Source organism: Tyto alba, unplaced genomic scaffold (assembly GCF_018691265.1).
Source record: "Tyto alba isolate M040663 unplaced genomic scaffold, T.alba_DEE_v4.0 Super-Scaffold_45, whole genome shotgun sequence".
Lineage (NCBI taxonomy): Eukaryota > Metazoa > Chordata > Aves > Strigiformes > Tytonidae > Tyto > Tyto alba.
In genome coordinates, this window is record NW_024881321.1 from 28033020 (window position 1) to 28052712 (window position 19693).

The 19693-nt window shown below is 37.5% G+C and overlaps 1 protein-coding gene across 3 annotated transcripts in view; it reads right to left on the reverse strand.

Moving 5' to 3' along the window:
* The window catches only part of DZIP1 (DAZ interacting zinc finger protein 1), a 42057-nt gene that overhangs the window by 2416 nt on the left and 19948 nt on the right, over window positions 1–19693 (reverse strand). For 2 of the 3 annotated variants that reach the window (XM_042806075.1, XM_042806073.1), the window contains 9 exons: window positions 18614–18662; window positions 17292–17348; window positions 10070–10129; window positions 6890–7035; window positions 6370–6565; window positions 5855–5984; window positions 5612–5662; window positions 4544–4746; window positions 4058–4188 (listed from right to left, as the gene is read on the reverse strand). In XM_042806075.1, the coding sequence (XP_042662009.1) occupies window positions 4058–4188; window positions 4544–4746; window positions 5612–5662; window positions 5855–5984; window positions 6370–6565; window positions 6890–7035; window positions 10070–10129; window positions 17292–17348; window positions 18614–18662 (1023 nt within the window). The remainder of the gene's footprint in view (window positions 1–4057; window positions 4189–4543; window positions 4747–5611; window positions 5663–5854; window positions 5985–6369; window positions 6566–6889; window positions 7036–10069; window positions 10130–17291; window positions 17349–18613; window positions 18663–19693) is intronic. The other variant, XM_042806074.1, reaches the window with a different exon arrangement.

Below are 19693 nucleotides of genomic sequence, written 5' to 3' on the forward strand. Positions count from 1 at the left end.
GTGGAAAGTGAAAGATGGTTTCTTACAAAGCTAAAACCTTATTGCACTGGGGTCTCAGCATTACAGTAAGATATAGAAGGTGCTTCTATTGCACAGAAGAAAGACTCAGGTGCTATTAGAGAACAATGTAAGGTATGTACATACTAGAGAAAAATCAACAAATATGAACGTGTCAAGTGTCTTGAAAGAAGGGAAGAGACTGCAGCAATGCTCTATCTTGCAACATAATTCAATTTTAACATTGCAAACTTTTTTTCAAAAACTGACAGATCTGTTCAGTGTGCTGTATTATTAACATACCAGGATTCAACATTTTGCTGTTTTAAATTATATGCAGTTGGAGGGAGTGGTAATGGGAAAGTCAGAGTCACGTATATTGAGAAATGCTGGAGGAAGAGTTTCCGCAAACATTCGCTAAGTCCCGACTGATATTTAAACTACAGATTGGTGAGAAAAATCGCAACTTCAAATGGAATTCAGTTTTGATCGAGTGTAAATACACAGCACCAAGCAAAACTGCTAAGCAGTTTTATTAACTCAAAAGACTTCCTCCAAAGAAATACCATAATCCACGTCTGGTACAGGTGAACTCAGGTAATACAGCTTCAGGCAGGCACAAAATTAATTTTCTCTAAAATGTTTCTGAAGTAATGTCTGTGAAACATGACCTTTATAAAACATATGACAGTGTGATGCCTTATAAAAGTTTTATGGTTCTGAGAATGACCATTAACAGCTATAAATATTTAAGCTATTAGTATTTAAGTTATTTTAATAATTTGGATTTTCAGAGAAACCATCATTCCAATGGCATTTTGTACTTATGTCTTTGGGTGCCTTTGAGAATTGCACCTTAAATCTAAAGAATTCGCTTGAACTATAGGTCTACTTTTAAATATACAAATATGGACATTAATATATGCACATTCATATATAATTAGCAAAAAATACAAGATGATGTGTTGTTCTGTAAAGATTCCAGAAACCAAGTAGCAATGCCTGCCCTGTGTTCATAAACTCATTTTGAACTCATCATGTCCATACTGGAACATGCCACTGTGTCGATACATCAGGGACATAATGTATTCTAAATTAATTATAACAAAAATATTTTTCATAGAATCATGGAATGGTTTAGATTGGAAGGGACCTTTAGAGATCACCTAGTTCCAACCCCCCCACCACGGGCAGGGCCCCCTTCCCCCAGCCCAGGGTGCTCCCAGCCCCGTCCAACCCGGCCTGGAACCCTTCCAGGGAGGGGGCAGCCACAGCTGCTCTGGGCAACCTGTGCCTGTGCCTTACCACTCTCATCATAAAAAAATTCGTCCTTATATGCAATCTAAATCTACCCTCTTTCACTGCAGGCCTTAGTAAAAAGTCTTTCTGCATCTTTCTTATAAGCCCTATTTATTCTCTGAAAGGCTGCAGTAAGATTTTCCTGGAGCCTTCTCTCCACCAGCATGAACACCCCCAACTCTCTCAGCCTGTCCTCACAGGGGAGGTGCTCCAGTTTTATGGCCCTCCTCTGGACCTGCTGCAAAAGGTCCATGTCCTTTTTATGCTGGGGACCCCAGAGCTGGACACAGGACTCTAGGTGGGGTCTTATGAGAACAGAGTAGAGGAGGAAAGTCACCTCTCTTGACCTGCTAGTCACACTTCTGTTGATGCAGCCCAGGATACGGTTGGCTTTCTGGACTGCGAGCACATATTGCCAGCTTATGTCCAATTTTTCATCCACCAATATCTCCAAGTCCTTTTCTGCAGGGCTACTCTCAATCTCTTCAGCCCCCAACCTATATTGATACTGGGGATTGCCCTGACCCATGGGCAGGACCTTGCACTTGGCTTTGCTGAACTTCATGAGATTCACGTGGGCCCACTTCTCAAGCCTGTCAAGGCCCCTCTGGATGGCATCCCTTCTCTCCAGCACATTGACCACACCACACACCTTGGTGTCATGGGCAAACTTGCTGAGAGTGCACTCAATCCCAGTAGGTCACTGATAAAGATACTGAACAGTACTGGTCCCAGTACAGACCCTTGAGGGACACCACTCACTGCTGGTTTACTTGGACACTGAGCCACTGAGTGTAACTCCTTGGACACAGCCATCCAGCCAGATCCTTAGCTACCTAGGAGTCCATCCATCAAACCCACATGTCTCCAATTTAGAGGCAAGAATCTTGTGGGGGACTGTATCAAAGGCCTTATAGAGTCCAGGTAGGTGACATCCATAGCTCTTCCCTTGTCCACTGACACAGTCATTCCATCACAGAAGACCACCAGATTAGTCAGGCACGATTTGCCCTTGGTGAAGCCATGTTGTCTGTCTCTAATCACTTCCCTGTCTTCCATATGTTTTCTCATATCTTCCAGGAAGATCTGTTCCATGATCTTACAGGGCACAGAGGTAAGGTTGACTGCTTGGTAGTTCCCAGAGTCCTCCTTTTTACTCTTTTTTTTAAAATGGGTTTGACATTTCCCTTTTTTCAGTCAGGGATTTCGCCTGACTACCATGCCATTTCAAATATGATGCAGAGTGGTTTGGCAACTACATCAGTCAGTTTCCTTAGGGCCCTGGGTGGCATCTCATCAGGTCCCATGGACTTATGTATGTCCAGGTTCCTCTTGTGGTCTTGACCCCGATCTTCTCCCGTGATGGGAGGGACTTCATTCCCCCAGTCCCTGCCCCGAGACACGTGGGAAGAGAGGTTATCATTGAAAACTACAGCATCTTTAAAACATGGATTTTAAAGCTTGTTTTGCTACAGCTCTTTGCACTTGAAGCACAAATTCCTTAACACAGAGGCCCACTGTCTGTAGATCTCTACATAATGTAACATCCCCTAAATTTAACTGTGAACATTTTACAGTCTTGTATCATCTGACACTGCAGAAAATTTCAAAGTAACACTTGGACAGAAAATTACACTGCAATCATCATACCCAAGTTGGTAATTTTGAGTCTGGTGTGATTTTCAGCTTCCACACAGTCAATGGACAAGTTAGGTGTCACCAGCAGCAATTAAAAACACACAGCCTAAATGTGACTACCCTACCATTAGAGCTGAAGTTGATTAAGACAATCACCCCTTTCTGGAAACTGAAGTAGGAGTGTCACTGCTTCTGGGAGGAGTGATAAATTTCAGATCTAACTGGCAGTCAGGAAGCCCTAAGGTATTAGTTTTATTATGGGTAACAGGATTCTCAGTAATTAATATTTGTTTAGTGAAAAAATACTTTCTTGATTCTAGGACTAGTATCTGTCTGTCTACTTCACTCTAATAACTACTAAAACTGAAATAAAAAGCACTACCTGCTGTTGACTTCTGATTTGGAGTAACTTTTGTTCCTTTTAAAAATTGTTCAGACAAAGATCAATTTGCATCAAAGTGGCTTACCAATTATAAAACTCTAAACTGAGGGGAAGACTGGCGCCTTAGGACCATGAAGGGTAAAGAATAAATGGTGTTAGTATTCTGATTGTGAACACATGTCATACTCAATGGAGAGACATCAGTGATAGATCTGATTTAGTCTGAAAACAGTATATGATTGTAAATAGATGCAACAGAACAAATACTGTGCTAAAAAATTGAATTTGTCCCCTCATTAAAATGTATTTAAAAGTTCCATATCAGTTAAAGCTCTAGAAATAAAAATATTTTAAAATACTAGATGAGCAAATTCATTTTCTCCTCTATCAAAAGAAGATATTAGGAAACTAGGTAAAGAAGGGCTCCCTCTATGCTCCTAAAACAGGAGATAAAAATTATACCAATTGTGTCCAAACTTTGGGCTAGCTGTAGGGATCCAAAACAGTCATGGTATCAACTAATAAGCAGTGTGGATGAGAAGGTCACCTGCCACAGATAGCACTTTTCTATATACCAGTGCAGATGTACCCAAAAAGACTACTTAGCTGTAATTCCAAAACTGTCTTTGAGAATGAAGTTCATCGCTGTGTCAAGACGGTTTTGGCATGGAAAAAAAGTAACAGATATATATACATAGTTTAATTACTTAGTTAAATAATAATGACTATTAAAAGTGATACCTTCAGTTCTTTCACCTCTTCTTTCTTAATAAATGCCTGGGTGACATTAACCCCTCCGGCTGGTTTGTTCTTATTTCCATGGTTAGAAAGACTCTTTCCAACTTGTTCGGTCAGTTTTTGAATAACTGTTCCTAAAGTTCATAAAAAAAATTATATTGACAGTTTCACAAGTAAGGGGCTCTACTGTAAACCTTCTAGAAATCTTCCACAAAGTAAAAATAAGTAAAAGAAGTCTCTTTGCAGCACAGGTTGCCTCTGCTTCTGCGCGTACATAAAACAGCATGATACACTTCTAATTTGAACTAACACCTCTAAAGTACTATATCAATATAAAAACATTAGCAAAAATGTGAATTGCACACAAATATATACACTCAAGACTAGACAGTCTGGCTTCATTATGCTTTCTAACACAGAAATATTATCAGGAAATGCAAAACCATGCACAGCTGTTACAACAGGCATATAGAAAAGCAATGAAAAAACCTTTTGAAGTTTTGGGAGGTGTTCCAGTTTCTTCAATTTCACTTTCCCCCATCCCATCCATATTGCTTTTGCTAGAAGCCTTCTGAAAAGCACTGACTTTGCTGCTTGATGTTTTTGACTGCTTTCGTAGTAATTCTGGTGATATGCAATACTGTTTAACGTCATCTTCATCTGCTTCTTCCTCTGAACTGAATGGTGGAGTTCTGAGCAAAACCACATACAACTCAAGGACCTATTGGGTTTCAGTTACTGCATTGCTATATACTTATTTAAGCTTCTTTGTATTTTCCTGTCCAATAACATGTGCATTTTTCTTATGCAAAAAAAAAAAAGGAGCTCCCATAAATTCTAACTATCCACAGAATTACTTAAAAGAAATAAAGCTCAAAAGTTATCACAAAATTATCTCTTATGTAGACATTTCCATCTATGTGACTATCTTTACAAAACAACAGGCCAATATATAACAAGTCTTGCCAGGCAAACCAAGATAGGCTTTCATGGATCAGCAGGGGGGGACAAAGTTCAGGGTCAAGGAATCTGCACCACAGGAAATCTGTTCTGACATTCTGTTAGATGAAAATAATTTAGGAATTTTTCAGTGCAGGAAATTACAAAGTAATGTACCTAATGTGAGTGGAATCTGGAATACTGTGTTTAATTTTGGTCATAATAAGAAAATATAAATAAACTGAAATAAATAAAATAAAAATAAAAATAAATAAATAAAATAAGATTAGGTCACAGTCTTTAAATGCTTTCAACTGGGTCAAAAAAAGGACCTGAGAACAAAACTAAAGGAACTGATACTACCGGATTTTACTGAATGTCCCTCTCTAGTTGACAACAAAGATTACATCTGCTGAAAGGAGAATATGCTATCTTTCACCAATTATATGGAATAGAATGGAGTAATAAATGGAATAATACTTTAAAACAAAATATGAAATATGCAGTCCAGAAAGTGTTTATAGTTTTAGCTTAATGATAGCTTTTGTGTGGCAAGTATGTGAATATTCAGTCACCATATTCATGTTTTCTTCAAAAATACAAGAGAACAAAACATACGTGATGCTAGATGTCTTTCTGGAAACTCCATTTCCAAAAAGCTTCCTGGATCTAAAAAGAACAAGGCAAGTTATTTCAAGACTGACAGTCAACTAAGTAAGCATAAAGTTTATATATAAAGTAATGTGAATTCTTTGCTCAATTCTTACAAGATTAGCAGGAAATGTTCACATCAGTCACAAAACCCCAAACCCATAGGATTGTTACCTGAGGTATGAGCACCATGAAAACAGCATTGCTTACTTTGGTGTAGATGTATTGTCAGCGATGGCTGTTCTTTGTTCAGCTGGGCGGACAGTTGTTGAAGACCTTTTTACTGGCTTTTGTGGTGTGGCAGATGAGGAAATTCTCAATTGATTGCACTTCTGTTTATCTATGAGATAAGTTATCTATCTCACTATTAGAAACAATGTTTGGTACCTTTTATATTTAGTTTATAAAATTAAAGATGTCTCTGCTGCACATTATAGTTTTACCAAAAAAAAAAAAGAAAAAAAAGTAATTCTTCAAAGACAGATCAAAGTTACCATGTATCTTGCCAATATAGGAGCTAAGATTTCTGCAGTTAAACACAACATCAAGAACCCTTTAAAGGAAACTGTTTAGTTGGACATAGCTCTATAGAATATGTATATGAAAAATTACAAAAGCAGCTATACAGAACTGCTGCTAAATAAAACCTTAAACAGCAGTTATAAAATGTAAGAGAATTAAAAAAAACAAAACAAAACAAAACAAAAAACCAAAATCATTTTAACCTTCTGAAGGAAGCTGAGGATGGGAAACAGGTCTATTACAAGATGATGATTTCTCTTCAACCCTAAAGCTAACTTGGCGTTCAAGATGCTCTCGAATTCGGTGAATGTCAGGCTCTTGCTTCTGTTTGCATTCTCTAGCAGATTCAATAGCACGCAAAATTTTATTTAAGCGATCATTTGGGATACCACGAACACCCTAAAGAAACAAATTGTATTGTAAACACAGGGGCTATTACTTCTGGGATTTATATCCTACAATCATATACACTCTTTTAAACTTCAAATATCACAAAGCTTGTAGAAAAATCACAGGAGTTGGTACCAGTGCTCACAGGTGTAGCCATATCCTCCGCAGCTGTAACTTGATGGATATCCTCTCAGGTTAATGAATTACACTTATTACACATGGAAATGTAGCTTTGGATTTTATAGGTTGAGGGGCTGTGGTCCAAGAATGAAAGAGAATAGCATAGAAGTGGGACAAAGATTAATCTTCTTAAATAACTCAAAATGATCTTACTGCTTTAATTCCCAAGGATTCCAGCTTCTCCTCCAGGGCTTGCTCCAAAACAACTCGTAATTCTTTAGTTAAAGAAGGATCAGTCTTCAAAGCATTTATTAAATAGTGGTTACTTCTACCTGGTTTATGATCACCTTTCTCCATTTCTGAAATAAGAATGGAAAAATGCATTTAAGAGACATTTGAAAAATCCACAGTGCATGAGACAATTAAAAACTGCACTGAAACATGCATTTTTTTAGTAGCACCATAGACATACATGCACACTTTTTGTCTTCATGGAGTTGTATTCTTTTTAAAATCTTGGGCTAACTTACAAAAGGCAGCTCACTTGGAATCTATACCTCAGCATCTTTTATTCATCATCACAAATATCTTTTATTTCTCTTGTTACAGAATCACTGTAAAGATACCTGCCTGAATATTTAGCAACAAAGATCTTTACTTTTAGAACTGTACTTGGAAACTTCTGATAAAGAAGGACTATCTCTGATAAGTTTTCTAAAAGTGGTGTTTCAAATCAAAGCTGAACCCTAGCAGGAATTAGAACAGGAATATGACAAACTTGTTCTCAAGAAAAGCTTAAACAACATAAAGTTCTCTGATAAAACACACCTACTGAAATCACATCTTTGTAAAGTTGTAACACTTTCAAAAGTCTTGGTAAAGACAAAACCTTAGTCTGAAGCAGACTGTTTCACAGAAAATACATGACGGATAGTACTTGTCTTCAAAACTCTTTCAAGGACAAAGTTCAGTGCCGTGTTTTCTTCTATGCAGGTCTATGACATCATACATACTTAAAAGCAGATAAAGAAGTTTCTATCTCTTTCCCTTGCTTTAAGTGTCAGTAATGACATGAACTCTTATGCAAGAAATAAAGAATCATCTAGACAGATTCTTCCATCTAAATTAAAGACTGACATTTAAGTTAGGCCAAAGTATTATGGGGTCATACAGGGGAGTAAAGAAGCAAACACACCCATTTGGAACCTGCCTATAAAGTGTCTCTGGTAAGACAAAATTTTACTGAATGCCACTTATACCAAGTGAACCAATAATCCCTGGGACCGTGGTAGCTGCTTCTGTCTGGCAGTGGTCTGCAAAGAGGGACATGCGACATCCCAGGAAAGCATGCTGTAAATCACACTCCCAACTTCACCCCTGAAATAAAATGTAAACCTTGGGAGGAGTCTGTCTCTTTCCAGTATGCCTTACAGGGCAGCAGAGTCATTTGGCAGCCCACAGACAAGGACATAATTGAAGGAATAATTCCATATTGTGACTTTCAAATGCTTTCTCTCAAAACAAATGTGCCACTTTTCCTATTTTTCAACAATGATTGCTTAAAAAGTCATTCCATTTATTTTTGATTTTTCTTTAAGGGAAATACAAGCACCCTGAAGACGACCCAAAAAAAGCTCAAGATACACAAAAGATATTTAGGTTGTTTTGATGAAGTAGTTTCCGATGGATCCTTGAGAGAACTGTAGGTAATGAAAAATCGAAGAGAGCCCAGCTACCATACTAACAGATCTGTGTTGAAGAGGACAGAATTTGGCTGAAATCTTTCCTGGTTTTGGGAACTCTGTAGACAACTCCGTCCCTGACAGGAGTGGGATTAAAAGTGATTTGGCTAGAGTGCCAAGTCCTAGAAGAGGCAAACTACTGGTCGGTGAGGAAACAGGGCTATCAGACTAGGCAGAAAAAGGTGCATTATGCAGTAGGAAATCCTCCCAAAAAGCCAAACATGAGACATTTTAAAGTGGAAGGCTCCAAGGAGCCTTCTGAAAATCCTGTCCCATTCAGATGTTAATCCTTACAATAAAATAGATCTAAATTAATTCAAAAATTCGTAATTACTACATACTAAAATATGGGTAACAAGACTATGCAGCATTATCCTAATTAATAACAATATTAATTCTGGCTAAGTAACTCAAGCCAAATCCTCTTTGCTGGAGTCAACTATTTAAGGAACTGTCTTGTTACTGATCTTTGTTTTTTTAAAAAATCCTGAATACTAGATTTAGCAACTTTGGAGATAAGGGACCTTAAGTCTGGTCCACTGGCTCAGTTCCTACATAATCCTAGGAAATAATGTGCCAAGTCAAGAATTTTCACACTCTCCCTTACAAATGGCTGTCACCGAAAACACAAAAATCTTGGTCTATCTTTTCAGACTGCATTCTTTCTTTTTCTTTCTACTGCAGGCCATGCCTTTAGGCACAGCAGAAGAATCAAAGACAATCCATCAAGAGAGAAAATGGCAAGCAAGACAAATAGCAGAAAGAATGGCAAAAATGTGAGCAGTCTTTATTTCAGATTGTCCAGTCACTTAATTTTCCCTGGAGAAACCTCTCACTTATGCACAGATGTATTCAAATGACAAATTCGTTTTCAGAACAGCATCATTCCTTCAAAATTTAAACTTCTTGGCTATAAGGTTCAATACCAATTTTGATTTTTGCACACACTACAGATTATCAGGCTATTCAGCTATTTGGTGTTCCATCTAAAGCACTGTTGGCCTTCTTCAGGAGAAGAATACTATGCAGGATGAACCAATGCTTTCTGTACGGTCACTGTACATGTGGCCTTCTCCAAGTTCTCCTCTGATGAAGCAGAACAGCTGCCAACACCAGGCTTCATAATTTCATTCAGAATTGCAGAATCTTGGCTGGAGCCGTGGGTGCTTGGAGGTAGGTGCAACTTAGAGTACTTGCAAAAGTATCTTTGGTGCATTTATGAAAGCAGGCAGCTTCAAGCTCCACCACCAACTTCCTCCTTCTATCTGAACTCCTTATCCTCTTACGCAGAGTTTGAAGAAAAAGCAAGCACACTTTGCAATAGCATCAGCACCAAAAAAATTCCTAGTAAAGGGGTATTCCCCATCAAACACTTTTGCTCTGCTTAGCTCAGGTGACTTTAGACCTATGGAACATGCCTGCTTTAAAGAGTGAGCCAGATTTTCATAAAAACATTGAACTTGGATAAGGAAATCATAATATTTGCAAGCACCGATATCAAACAGGAGACTGACGCAAACAAGGAATGTTCCCACCCAAATCACATAAGCATACTGAAATACAATCAAAAATACTGTCGGTACCAAATAATATTTACTTTTTATTTTCAAGAAATACATGCCGCTATATTTTGAGCTGAATCAACCATTACCTTTTTCCTCTTCTGAAAGCTCCTCTATGGGCTCCAGCATATGCACCAAGGGTGCCTGCTCTAATAACGAGGAAGAACAGGAACACCAGACAAACAGGACAGAAGAAGGTCAAGGTCCAGAGTGGGAAAGTTAAGCAAAAAAAACACACTGATGTCAATTTTCCTGATTGTTGACAATCTGCTTAATCACAAACCCAACGCAATGTGACTCTTCGCTGACTTGGGGGTACATTCTAGTAGAGGAGACCCTAATACAATAGTCACTTCAGAAGCAATGCAGTTGCCCAAACATGGGTGCTTAGTGTCATCTCAGATATATCAGAGTTTCAAGCCATCAGCACAGGGCTGGCTGACAGGTCACACAACTACAGAAAAACCCGTGCCCTTCTGGAATGGCACCCAGAGGCCAGGTGGGATGCTTTTAGGCATCTACAATGACAAGGACACCTAGGATTAAGTAAATGAATACTGTCATTCATTTCCCATAAGAAGCATTTTAATTCTTAAATTTATTTTAAAATACTGTTTATGCACAATTTGATACTAAAAGTTTACTAAAGGCAAGTAAAATGGACAAACATAGAAATCCTCAAAAATATATGGAAAAAAATATGTTAACTCATTATTCCAGAGAATTATTAAGTACTGATTCCATATGTACAAAACATTTTCTATATACATATACATATGAATAATAATTTCCAATAAAACTAATTTTAAAAAATCTTCAGTCACTCCAATATAGTGCGATTCAGTATTATCATGTGCTTTAAAAAAAGCTTTAAGTGTTCTCTGCTGAACACAGCTTCTTAAACACATTGAAATTGTCATTGTATAGGTTGTCAGGTACAATTTGCCTTATATAAATGAAGCCAGAGTACAGTTTATTTACAACTTTATGGACTTCAGATAAGAGATGCATGAAAATGCTTATATACAGACCAATAAAAATTCAGGTTTTTAAATAGTTAATATTCACCTTCCATAAATTATTTTCTTTCAATGGAAACTAGAACTATATTTTCTTCTAGGTTTCATAATAAGAACAGATGTGTACAAACTATACTTTCAGCATTCAACTACAGTCAGTATAGGAGAAAACAATTTATTGGCCAATATTTTGAGACAACATACATTGGCCCCAGCCTTCCCAAGAAGCCTTTGGCACTATACGTGGTTGTTATGCTGTATGGGTAGAAGGGGAGGAGGCGATGCTGCAGTGAAAATGCCTGCTCTTCACTTCTCGTACATTAGGTACAAACACGGATGCACTGTGATGGGTAATCACAGTGAAAGGAGCACGTGGAGTTCAGTGACGCTTACCGTCACATCTCCAATATTCCTCGTGTGAAGGGGACTAAAACTGGTGGTGTAAATGCTTGGGTATAGTAGCTGCTCTCTCCATGCTTTCCGTACTTGTGGTTATATTCAGCCTCTCGCCTGCTTTTCCAAGCAGGTTACCAGACTTAAGATTTGCTCCCATATAACTTGCACTAAGTAAGAAGTTATAAAAAAAATGCTTCTTACACCACCACAAGATGCAAATGTCAATATATTTTATGGAAACATTTAAAAGCCAAACTGAGAGACAAATAGGCTTCTGGTCTTTCAGTCGTGAAAGCTGTAAAATTTAACAGCGGCCAGAGCATTCCTGAGCACTGGAACATGACTCCACAATATTGCTCCTGGCACACTTGCCCTCCACCAACTCACGTTCCCCAATACAATGTTCAGGCACAGTTTGGGAACATTCCCAAAAGCCTGCAGTGAGCCCGTTTTGCAGGACAGAGCCTGAAGCACAGATGAGCTGTTCTGGGGGGATTTAATTTAGCTGCACAGGCGTTGAGGCCTCCGAGTTTCTTGGCTGTACATACCAGACAGTAATCAGTTGCTGTGTAACTGGATTTAATCTATACTTGTTTTACCTGTACTTTACTCAAATGCAATCTGCTTAAAGGAGCTGACTCATCTCTGCACAAGCCCTTGTCAAGTAACTTAACAGGAAAAGCCCAGTCCCCAGAGCTCAGACCTGAAAAGAGTCTGCTGATCTGTCATAAAGGTACATGCTTCTCTTCCTCAGTATACTAGAAACAGAGGAGGTTAAAGATCAGTAAAAGAATAGTTGCAAGAGCAAAACCAAAATGTATTACTGTTACATGTAATATTGATGTTCACTGCATGACAACTGAGGAAAGTGAATGCTAAGACACAAGAGAGTACAACATCTGGAAACACCAACTTCTCCAACATTAAGTGGGCCTTTTCTTTCTCTTTACCGCACATGTATTCTAAGAGATATTTATTCAACATCAATGGAATCAAATATAAGAAGTGGCTTGGTTCACCACTCCTCTGGTTTATACACAGGTGTGATCACCCCCCTTAAGGAGCCCTCTCCTTATGTTTATCAGAGATGTGATGCTTCTAGACAACTGATCAGACCTCTCAGCTCTTACCTTAGTGCACATCCTTGAAATCAGCAGCATCTAAATATTACCAAACTTACCTTTAGGAATCATCCAAGTCTGACTCCCCAACTAGACCTCCAATCAGTACAAAGCAGTTTTTCCCAAGTTCAAATCTAAAACAATGCTCCTGATGCGGGCTGAAATCCTAACTACTTTGAATTACTGTAACCTCCTCCAGTTCACCCAACCTTTTTGCCCAAAACCTCACCAAGCCACAATCAAATGTTAGCCTTAAACAAGTAATCACTACAACATCTGACTTAAGTAGAGCCACTTACCTCCCTGTCAGTTACCAGCCCTAAACCTAGTTCAGCTGACCCTAGCAGACACTACTTTACATCAACTTCTTCAACATCAGACCTTGCTGGCCAGGATCTTACACCCGGCTTTCATCCTAGCCCGAGTGTTGAACCTAGGCAGACTGCTATCTTCCCTTTTGGACTCACACCTAGAAATAAATTACTTGCTCCTAGTCACTTCTCAGTTCCTTACTGGAAGGGGATCCCTGGAGGCAGAAGCAAGGCAAAAGGCATGTTGTGCTCCAAAAGATGACCTGCTTTGGATAACCAGGGTAGTAGAAGAACTGAAGATTACATCAGTCTTGCAATTCAAATGCAATCTCCGTTATACTTTGTTCATTGACGCAATTTGAATCCTGTCTCTCATCTCCACCGCTTTCTTGGCTATAAAATAGAGATAAATTTCAACTTCAAACTTAAACCTATTCAGTCAGGCTCTGTTGCTGCTACCTGACTTAATTGATCCTTCTTAACACATCATAATTCTCTTTTCCAACTGATGTCTGTCTAAACCTAATCCTAACCCAAATTCAGGGATCCCTGTCAAACTTTGGCTCAGCAATAACCAAATGTCTCTGGGTGATACCAGCCCTTTGCAGACTCTGCCATAAGTCAACTACTTCTGCTGGCATGAACCACCTTAACTTCAAACCTGATTCATTCAGTCCTCCCCCACAGTCCCACACCTGACCCTACCCAACAGCGTTATTGCTAAATCCTACACCTGGCCCAGTGGCAAATCCTAGACACGTCCTCCCCATATGTCATTAGCCAACCTCAGTCCCAAACCTAGCCCTATCTTTAGCCTCAGAAGAACGGGTCCTGTCAGCCTCAGGCTTGAACCAAACTAAATAGCAGCTTCCAACACCGGTCCACACAGGCTGGTCATACTCATCTCTCACTGGCCTGAATCCAGCCATATTAATACTAGCCATCGGTAAGGCCAGCAACCTTAAGATGACCTCCACAATGATGTGTCTGCTGTCCCACATCTTCCAGAATATCTCTTCTGCCAGCTAGTATGTGTGGAAAGATGGATGAGATATATAAAAAGTACAGGTTGCCTTAATTTCTTCAGTGGCTTATGATACTACTGAAAAATTATGTGCCTGGCATGCTTTGACAAATCATTAAATATCTGTTTTAAATAATATCTGAAGACAATTTCTATGCAGGTGGAATGGGAAAATATATTTCACAATAATGAAGAATCCAGGCTGTGTATATTTCAAGCATATCATATATTATTTGTCTGTTCTTATTGACTAGTTTAAAAAAACCCCAATATTCTGACAGTACTATTGAAAAAGCAGTCTTCTGGCCAACACTTAAAGGAGAAATTCTGCCTATTTGCTCCAAAATATGAAATGCTAAAGAACTTTTAGTCCGAACAGAAGTGTTACAATTATCTATAGTGGAGTATCACCTACAGTCAGCACTGTGCACTTGCAATATGAAAACCTAGGATAAAATATAAAACTTATTTGCTGTAAATTCCTGCACTTCTTAAAGATGTAAGGAATGTAATTCATGGCTATAGTAATTTTACACTCCTTTAATTTGTACTCAAATTTCACATCCAAAAAGCTGCCAGACTTAATCTGTGATACCTGCAATTTTGACCATCGTCTTTGAGTCAATGCACTTTGTATATTTTTCTCCTAACTAATCAATGGGAAGCCTTACAATGCACATAAGTAGCAAAAATATAAATTTTAAATGAATATTCTTAAATATGATAAATTTTTGACACTTACCTGAGGCCTCTAAATTAGAAGCCTAGTCATCTCAGACTCCTACAGTCAACGAAGAGACACAGACAACTTCAAAGAGCAATTCAGATCTTAGTTCAGCTGAACCAAACTCCGAAGATGCCCCTTTTCTCTGTTAACTGTCTAGGAGGGCTACTTTGACTAAATTTTCCTCAGGTGCTTCAGCTATGTCCCTAATAATAGCTGGGCCTCAGTTCGCATTGTGTTTGAAGACCGAGACATAGGTTTTAATGGGCAATCTAATTAATATCTTTGCTTTTTACCTACTGTCTTCAATTTTATCTAATATTATTGATCATACAAAGATTAAACATTGAACAAGTATCAACATTTCAAGAGTAATATAGGAGCCAAAACATTTTTTTTAATCATAATTAACCTGTTACCTTTTTGTGAGACTGAAGTAATCTTTGAAAATAAGACTTAAGTTATATCTGCACAAAGCCCTACAGCTAGCTCAGAAACAGACAGAAAAATGGTCAGCCAGGATGGCATTCAAGGCACAGTATTAGCTCTCACAAGAAATTAGGATCATTAGCACAAAAGCACCAGACTAACACAGTTATTCCACTACTTTACACCTAAAATACCTTATTTGTAATTTGGGTGTCTTTTCATAACACAGATTTAGGATGCAACAAACAAATATTAAGATACAAAAGCTTCCAAGCAACTTTGAAAAGTGTACTTAAGGTCACATTAGAGAGCGTTTTCCAGACTTAATTTTCTTTCAAACAGGAAAAAAAAAAAAAAGAAAAAAAAAAAAAAAAGGGAAAAAAAAAAGAGAGATTCCATATGCAGGCAATTGTTTGGTAGGAAAACTACAGCTCTTGTGATTTCAGAGATGCTCTGTGCTAAGTAAATTTGCATACAGAAGTTACCAGCAAGCGTTTTCATTTTCATAATGGCATGAGACACAGCCATGATGTCTTAATTCAGTATGCAAGTCAATCCCTTGAGGAGCCCTGAAAATTTTGGGAAAGACACTATAACTTCTGCTAACCTTTATATCCAGAAATTGTGTAGGATAAGTTTAAAAAAAATCCAGAAGGGAATAAAGGGGACAGACAGAGAGACCTGCAGAGATAAATAAAATAATCATCAGCAAAGGAATCTGAAGGAAACACCTTCTTTGAGGTTTCATAATAAACTGATAGTGAATCTTTTGTATATCAATGGCAGGAACAGCCTCTTCTATCTTGAGAAGTTTCACAAGGTGTCACAAACATATTTGGAGGAATAAGAAATCAGGAAAGATCTGCATGAGCTGATTCAAATTGTCAAAGTACAGAAAATACTCATGTTCACAGAACTGTTTTCCTCCCCAGTACAAATGAAAGCACATGCACTAAGAAACCAATGCTTGACAAGCTTGGTGTGTAAGCCCTTAGCAGCAATATTCTTCATGAAACCTGTTTCTTAAATTCAGGGCAATAGCTAAGTTACTTGCTGTGAGATTTCTTAGCCAGAACCAGCACTATTGTGCTGGTGCAACGAAGCTGGTTTGAATGAAAAATAATTAGATTATTTAAAATACTATTACTAATAATCTATATTTAATATATTATTACTTTTCTCCACACAACACTTCATCTATATAGCTTCACTTAAAAAGCTTCAAGCAGTTAACTACTAGCCTTGCACAGGTTAGAAAGAAATCTCTGCATTATTCAAATAATGCTACCATATAATAAATAAAAACTATTTTCCTTTGTTTAATAATTCTTGTTACAACAACACTTCATATTCATCAGTTTTTCATTCTTCATCAACTTATTGAAAGCTTCTATTGTATACTGCTCCTTCTCCCCATATACCTTTCCAGGACTTTGAATTTGTTGAAAAAGAAAAATTGTGTACATTTTTCTTAGACAAATTCCATTTCATTTCCCTTTGACATGTTTTAAAACTAAGAGAAATATAATAAAAACCCATTATTTAATTAGGATTCAATAATTCAAATTAATAAACTTTTCCAACATTTAAACATTTTACTTGCTCCAAGTTTATTTTTCATTACTTTGCTTCTTAAAAAGAAAATAAAGAATTAACTGATTGCAGAATATTGGTAGGGTAACAATACTCTCCATTACTTTGCATACTGAGAAAAAAAATATTTTCACATAGTACAAAATGTAAACTGAGTTTCATCCCTTCCCCTCACTTCTAAACAGTATCACAATGCCACAAGTTAAAATAGCTAAATAATGGTCTATATGTAACTACAGACACACTCTGGAAGAACTATCTAGACAGAATGACTGTCTATTTTGATTATTTCTTCTGTATTTTTCCTCCTTGCCATTCAATGTCACATGAAAAATACAGTATTTAAAGACTTATAAACAAACATCTCCACATACTTCCCTGTACAAATTCTAGTACATGCTATAAGAAAACATAATTTTATTTTCTGTTTCATTCACCTTAATGTGCTTCAATAAGATACACGTGCTAGGAAATATTCTCAAATTCTTTTATTTTATTTTTCATTTATTCATTTCAATAGCGCACCTTTACAATTACGTGATAGGAATTCTCAGTACTGACACAGCAAAGCAACTGAAATTACATTCTTTCAGTATAACTACTCTTACAGCTATGATTTGACAAGCAACACATTTGAGAAGACAGAGTGTTAGATTTGAAAGTACTGGATCTGGACCTATCAAAAACAACTCACCATGCATCACTGGTAGACTTGGTTTAGATTCTTCAAGAGGCTCTACCGTAGTGTTCACTAAAACAGCATAGAAGTAGAAAATAATGTAAGTGCATTATAGTAAACAATAACAGGCATATACAGATTCTTAAATGTATAGGTATTTAATCATATTTATAAATCATGTATTTTTTGGCTTTAATGGGGTAAAAGTTAAATAATTTACAAAGTAAAAAATGGTCCTTCACAACACAGAAGTACATCTCTACGTATGTTTAACATTTTTAATACTTCCAGAATCATGAAAAAAACTAGTAACTAAATCATCTCTGAACTGGAATGTGATCACCTCTTTGGTCACTTCTGTATGCTGTCTTTGTGATCCAGGGAAGAAGCCTTGACTCAAAGCTACTTAGTCAAGTCCAGCCTGATTGAGGCTTGTATTCCCCAAAGAGGATTTGCTGCACCCTCATTTCATCTAAATTAGAGCAAACCCTATCTATATCACGTACAGAGTGTAGCCTTGGAGTGAATTATCACTGTAATTCTACATTCCTCAGATCAGCTTGGGGCCTAGGAGCAAACTTGCTTGTGTGCCACGGTCGGATCCTTGTCTGTGCTTCAGTGCAGCTGAATGTGACCAGCTCCTAAGCCACTCCCTGCTGTTAGATTCAGTTCAAGCCAATATCTTACTAATAGATCAAGATGGGTTCCAAACTGGAATTAGAATGAATTCAGCTGTCATCATCTATTGCAATAAACCTATTTCAAGTCACTGCAACTGCAGCGTCAATTATATGGGTGTTTGTGGTGCAGGACTGCATCTTAAAACATTATTACCAGGTGTAGGTATTTGTAATGGACTCCAGATGTTAAAGCATTGCACAGACAAATATATCAGAGTTCGTAAAATTCTTTGAACATCTGTATCTTAACAGAAAAATTAATCATTTTGTATACTCTTTCAGTATTTTCCCTTTTGTGAGTTCTGCAGCCTAAGGACAGTCAGGCATGAAAAAACAATTAAAATTACACTTCATAAAGCAAAGCCAAAAGTTTACATAATACAAAATAGAGTTGCTATATTTCACATCTCTTCACTACTCAAGTGACTGACTTTGTACATTAGAAGTCCTTATAGCTGCAAAACACGAACTTTCCAAATCACAGCATGGAGAGAGGTAGGTACCCTGTGAACCACAAGTAAATTGCCAGTACTGATTTGATTTCAATTTCATTTAGTAAAGTAGATGTCTATATTTTTGAATGAATTGTAACATTTCTTTCAGCCAAGCTGCTGCAATCAGAAGCAAAATCTGCTTCTTCTTACAGTTTGTACTTACCATCATATGGTTTAATGCTTGCAACTGATCTTGTGGACAGTTCTTTTATCTAAGAGAGAAACGACAGATACATGAATAGCTACAAATGTAAATGATCAGTATCTAGAAATGAACATTCAGTACAAAATACATAGTTTCAGTACTATTCCATAGCAAAAACTACTCTTTATGATTTGGGGAGAAAAACACTACTGTTGTGGAACTCTATTCTACTGCCTAATATATATTTTATTCATGTTTAATGAATGCTGAAGATTTATTTCTGTTTGTTGTCTTGTATGAACTCATGCTTTGTACACCCTGTTATTACAAGCTATAAAGTGAAATGAGATTGGGCTTATGGGCCACTTCAGCACTTAAGTTTCAATACTTTCCGCTTCAGCAATTCACGTTCAATTTTGCAAGTCTAGCTCCACTCCAGGAAAACACTTAATTACACACTGATTTTAAAACTATGAACAGTTCTGTCTGCTCTACAGTTTTGCCTATTTGACATCCAAGACATGCACTGTCCAAAACTGACAGCATAGAGGAAACAAGCTGGCTGTAATTTGATCATTAAAACAATGCCTGCACTCCAATTCCCCAAACAGGAGCTAAGCTCAAACCATACAGACACACACAAGATATTGGACCCTGGTCCTCTTCTATTTATCAGTTTGCTTACAGCCAGTAGTGCCGCGGCTCACTGACCATTCAGTTTGGATTCTACAAAAGTGTTAGCTATTTCTCACCCCCTTCCAGTTTCAAGGGATTGAGAATGTAGATCTTCACAACTTTATTCCACAAACACCAAACTAAGATCCTCCTGAACTATTTCACATCTGTGGTCATACCGTTCTGTTTTAAAATGTCACTTTACTGCAAGAAATTTGTCTAGGATTAGGTCCTTTATAGTTCCAGCTATCAAATTTGTTGAGGTGGAGACATAAAAGCTATTATTTGTCTCTCCAATTCTGTAAGCACTTAAATATATGTTTAGCATTGACCTCAAGAAAGAAAGTGTAAAATTAGATGTTGATTTGTAAAGAACACATCATCTAATAGAGGAATAGGTTGTACGGACCACCAAACCTCCAC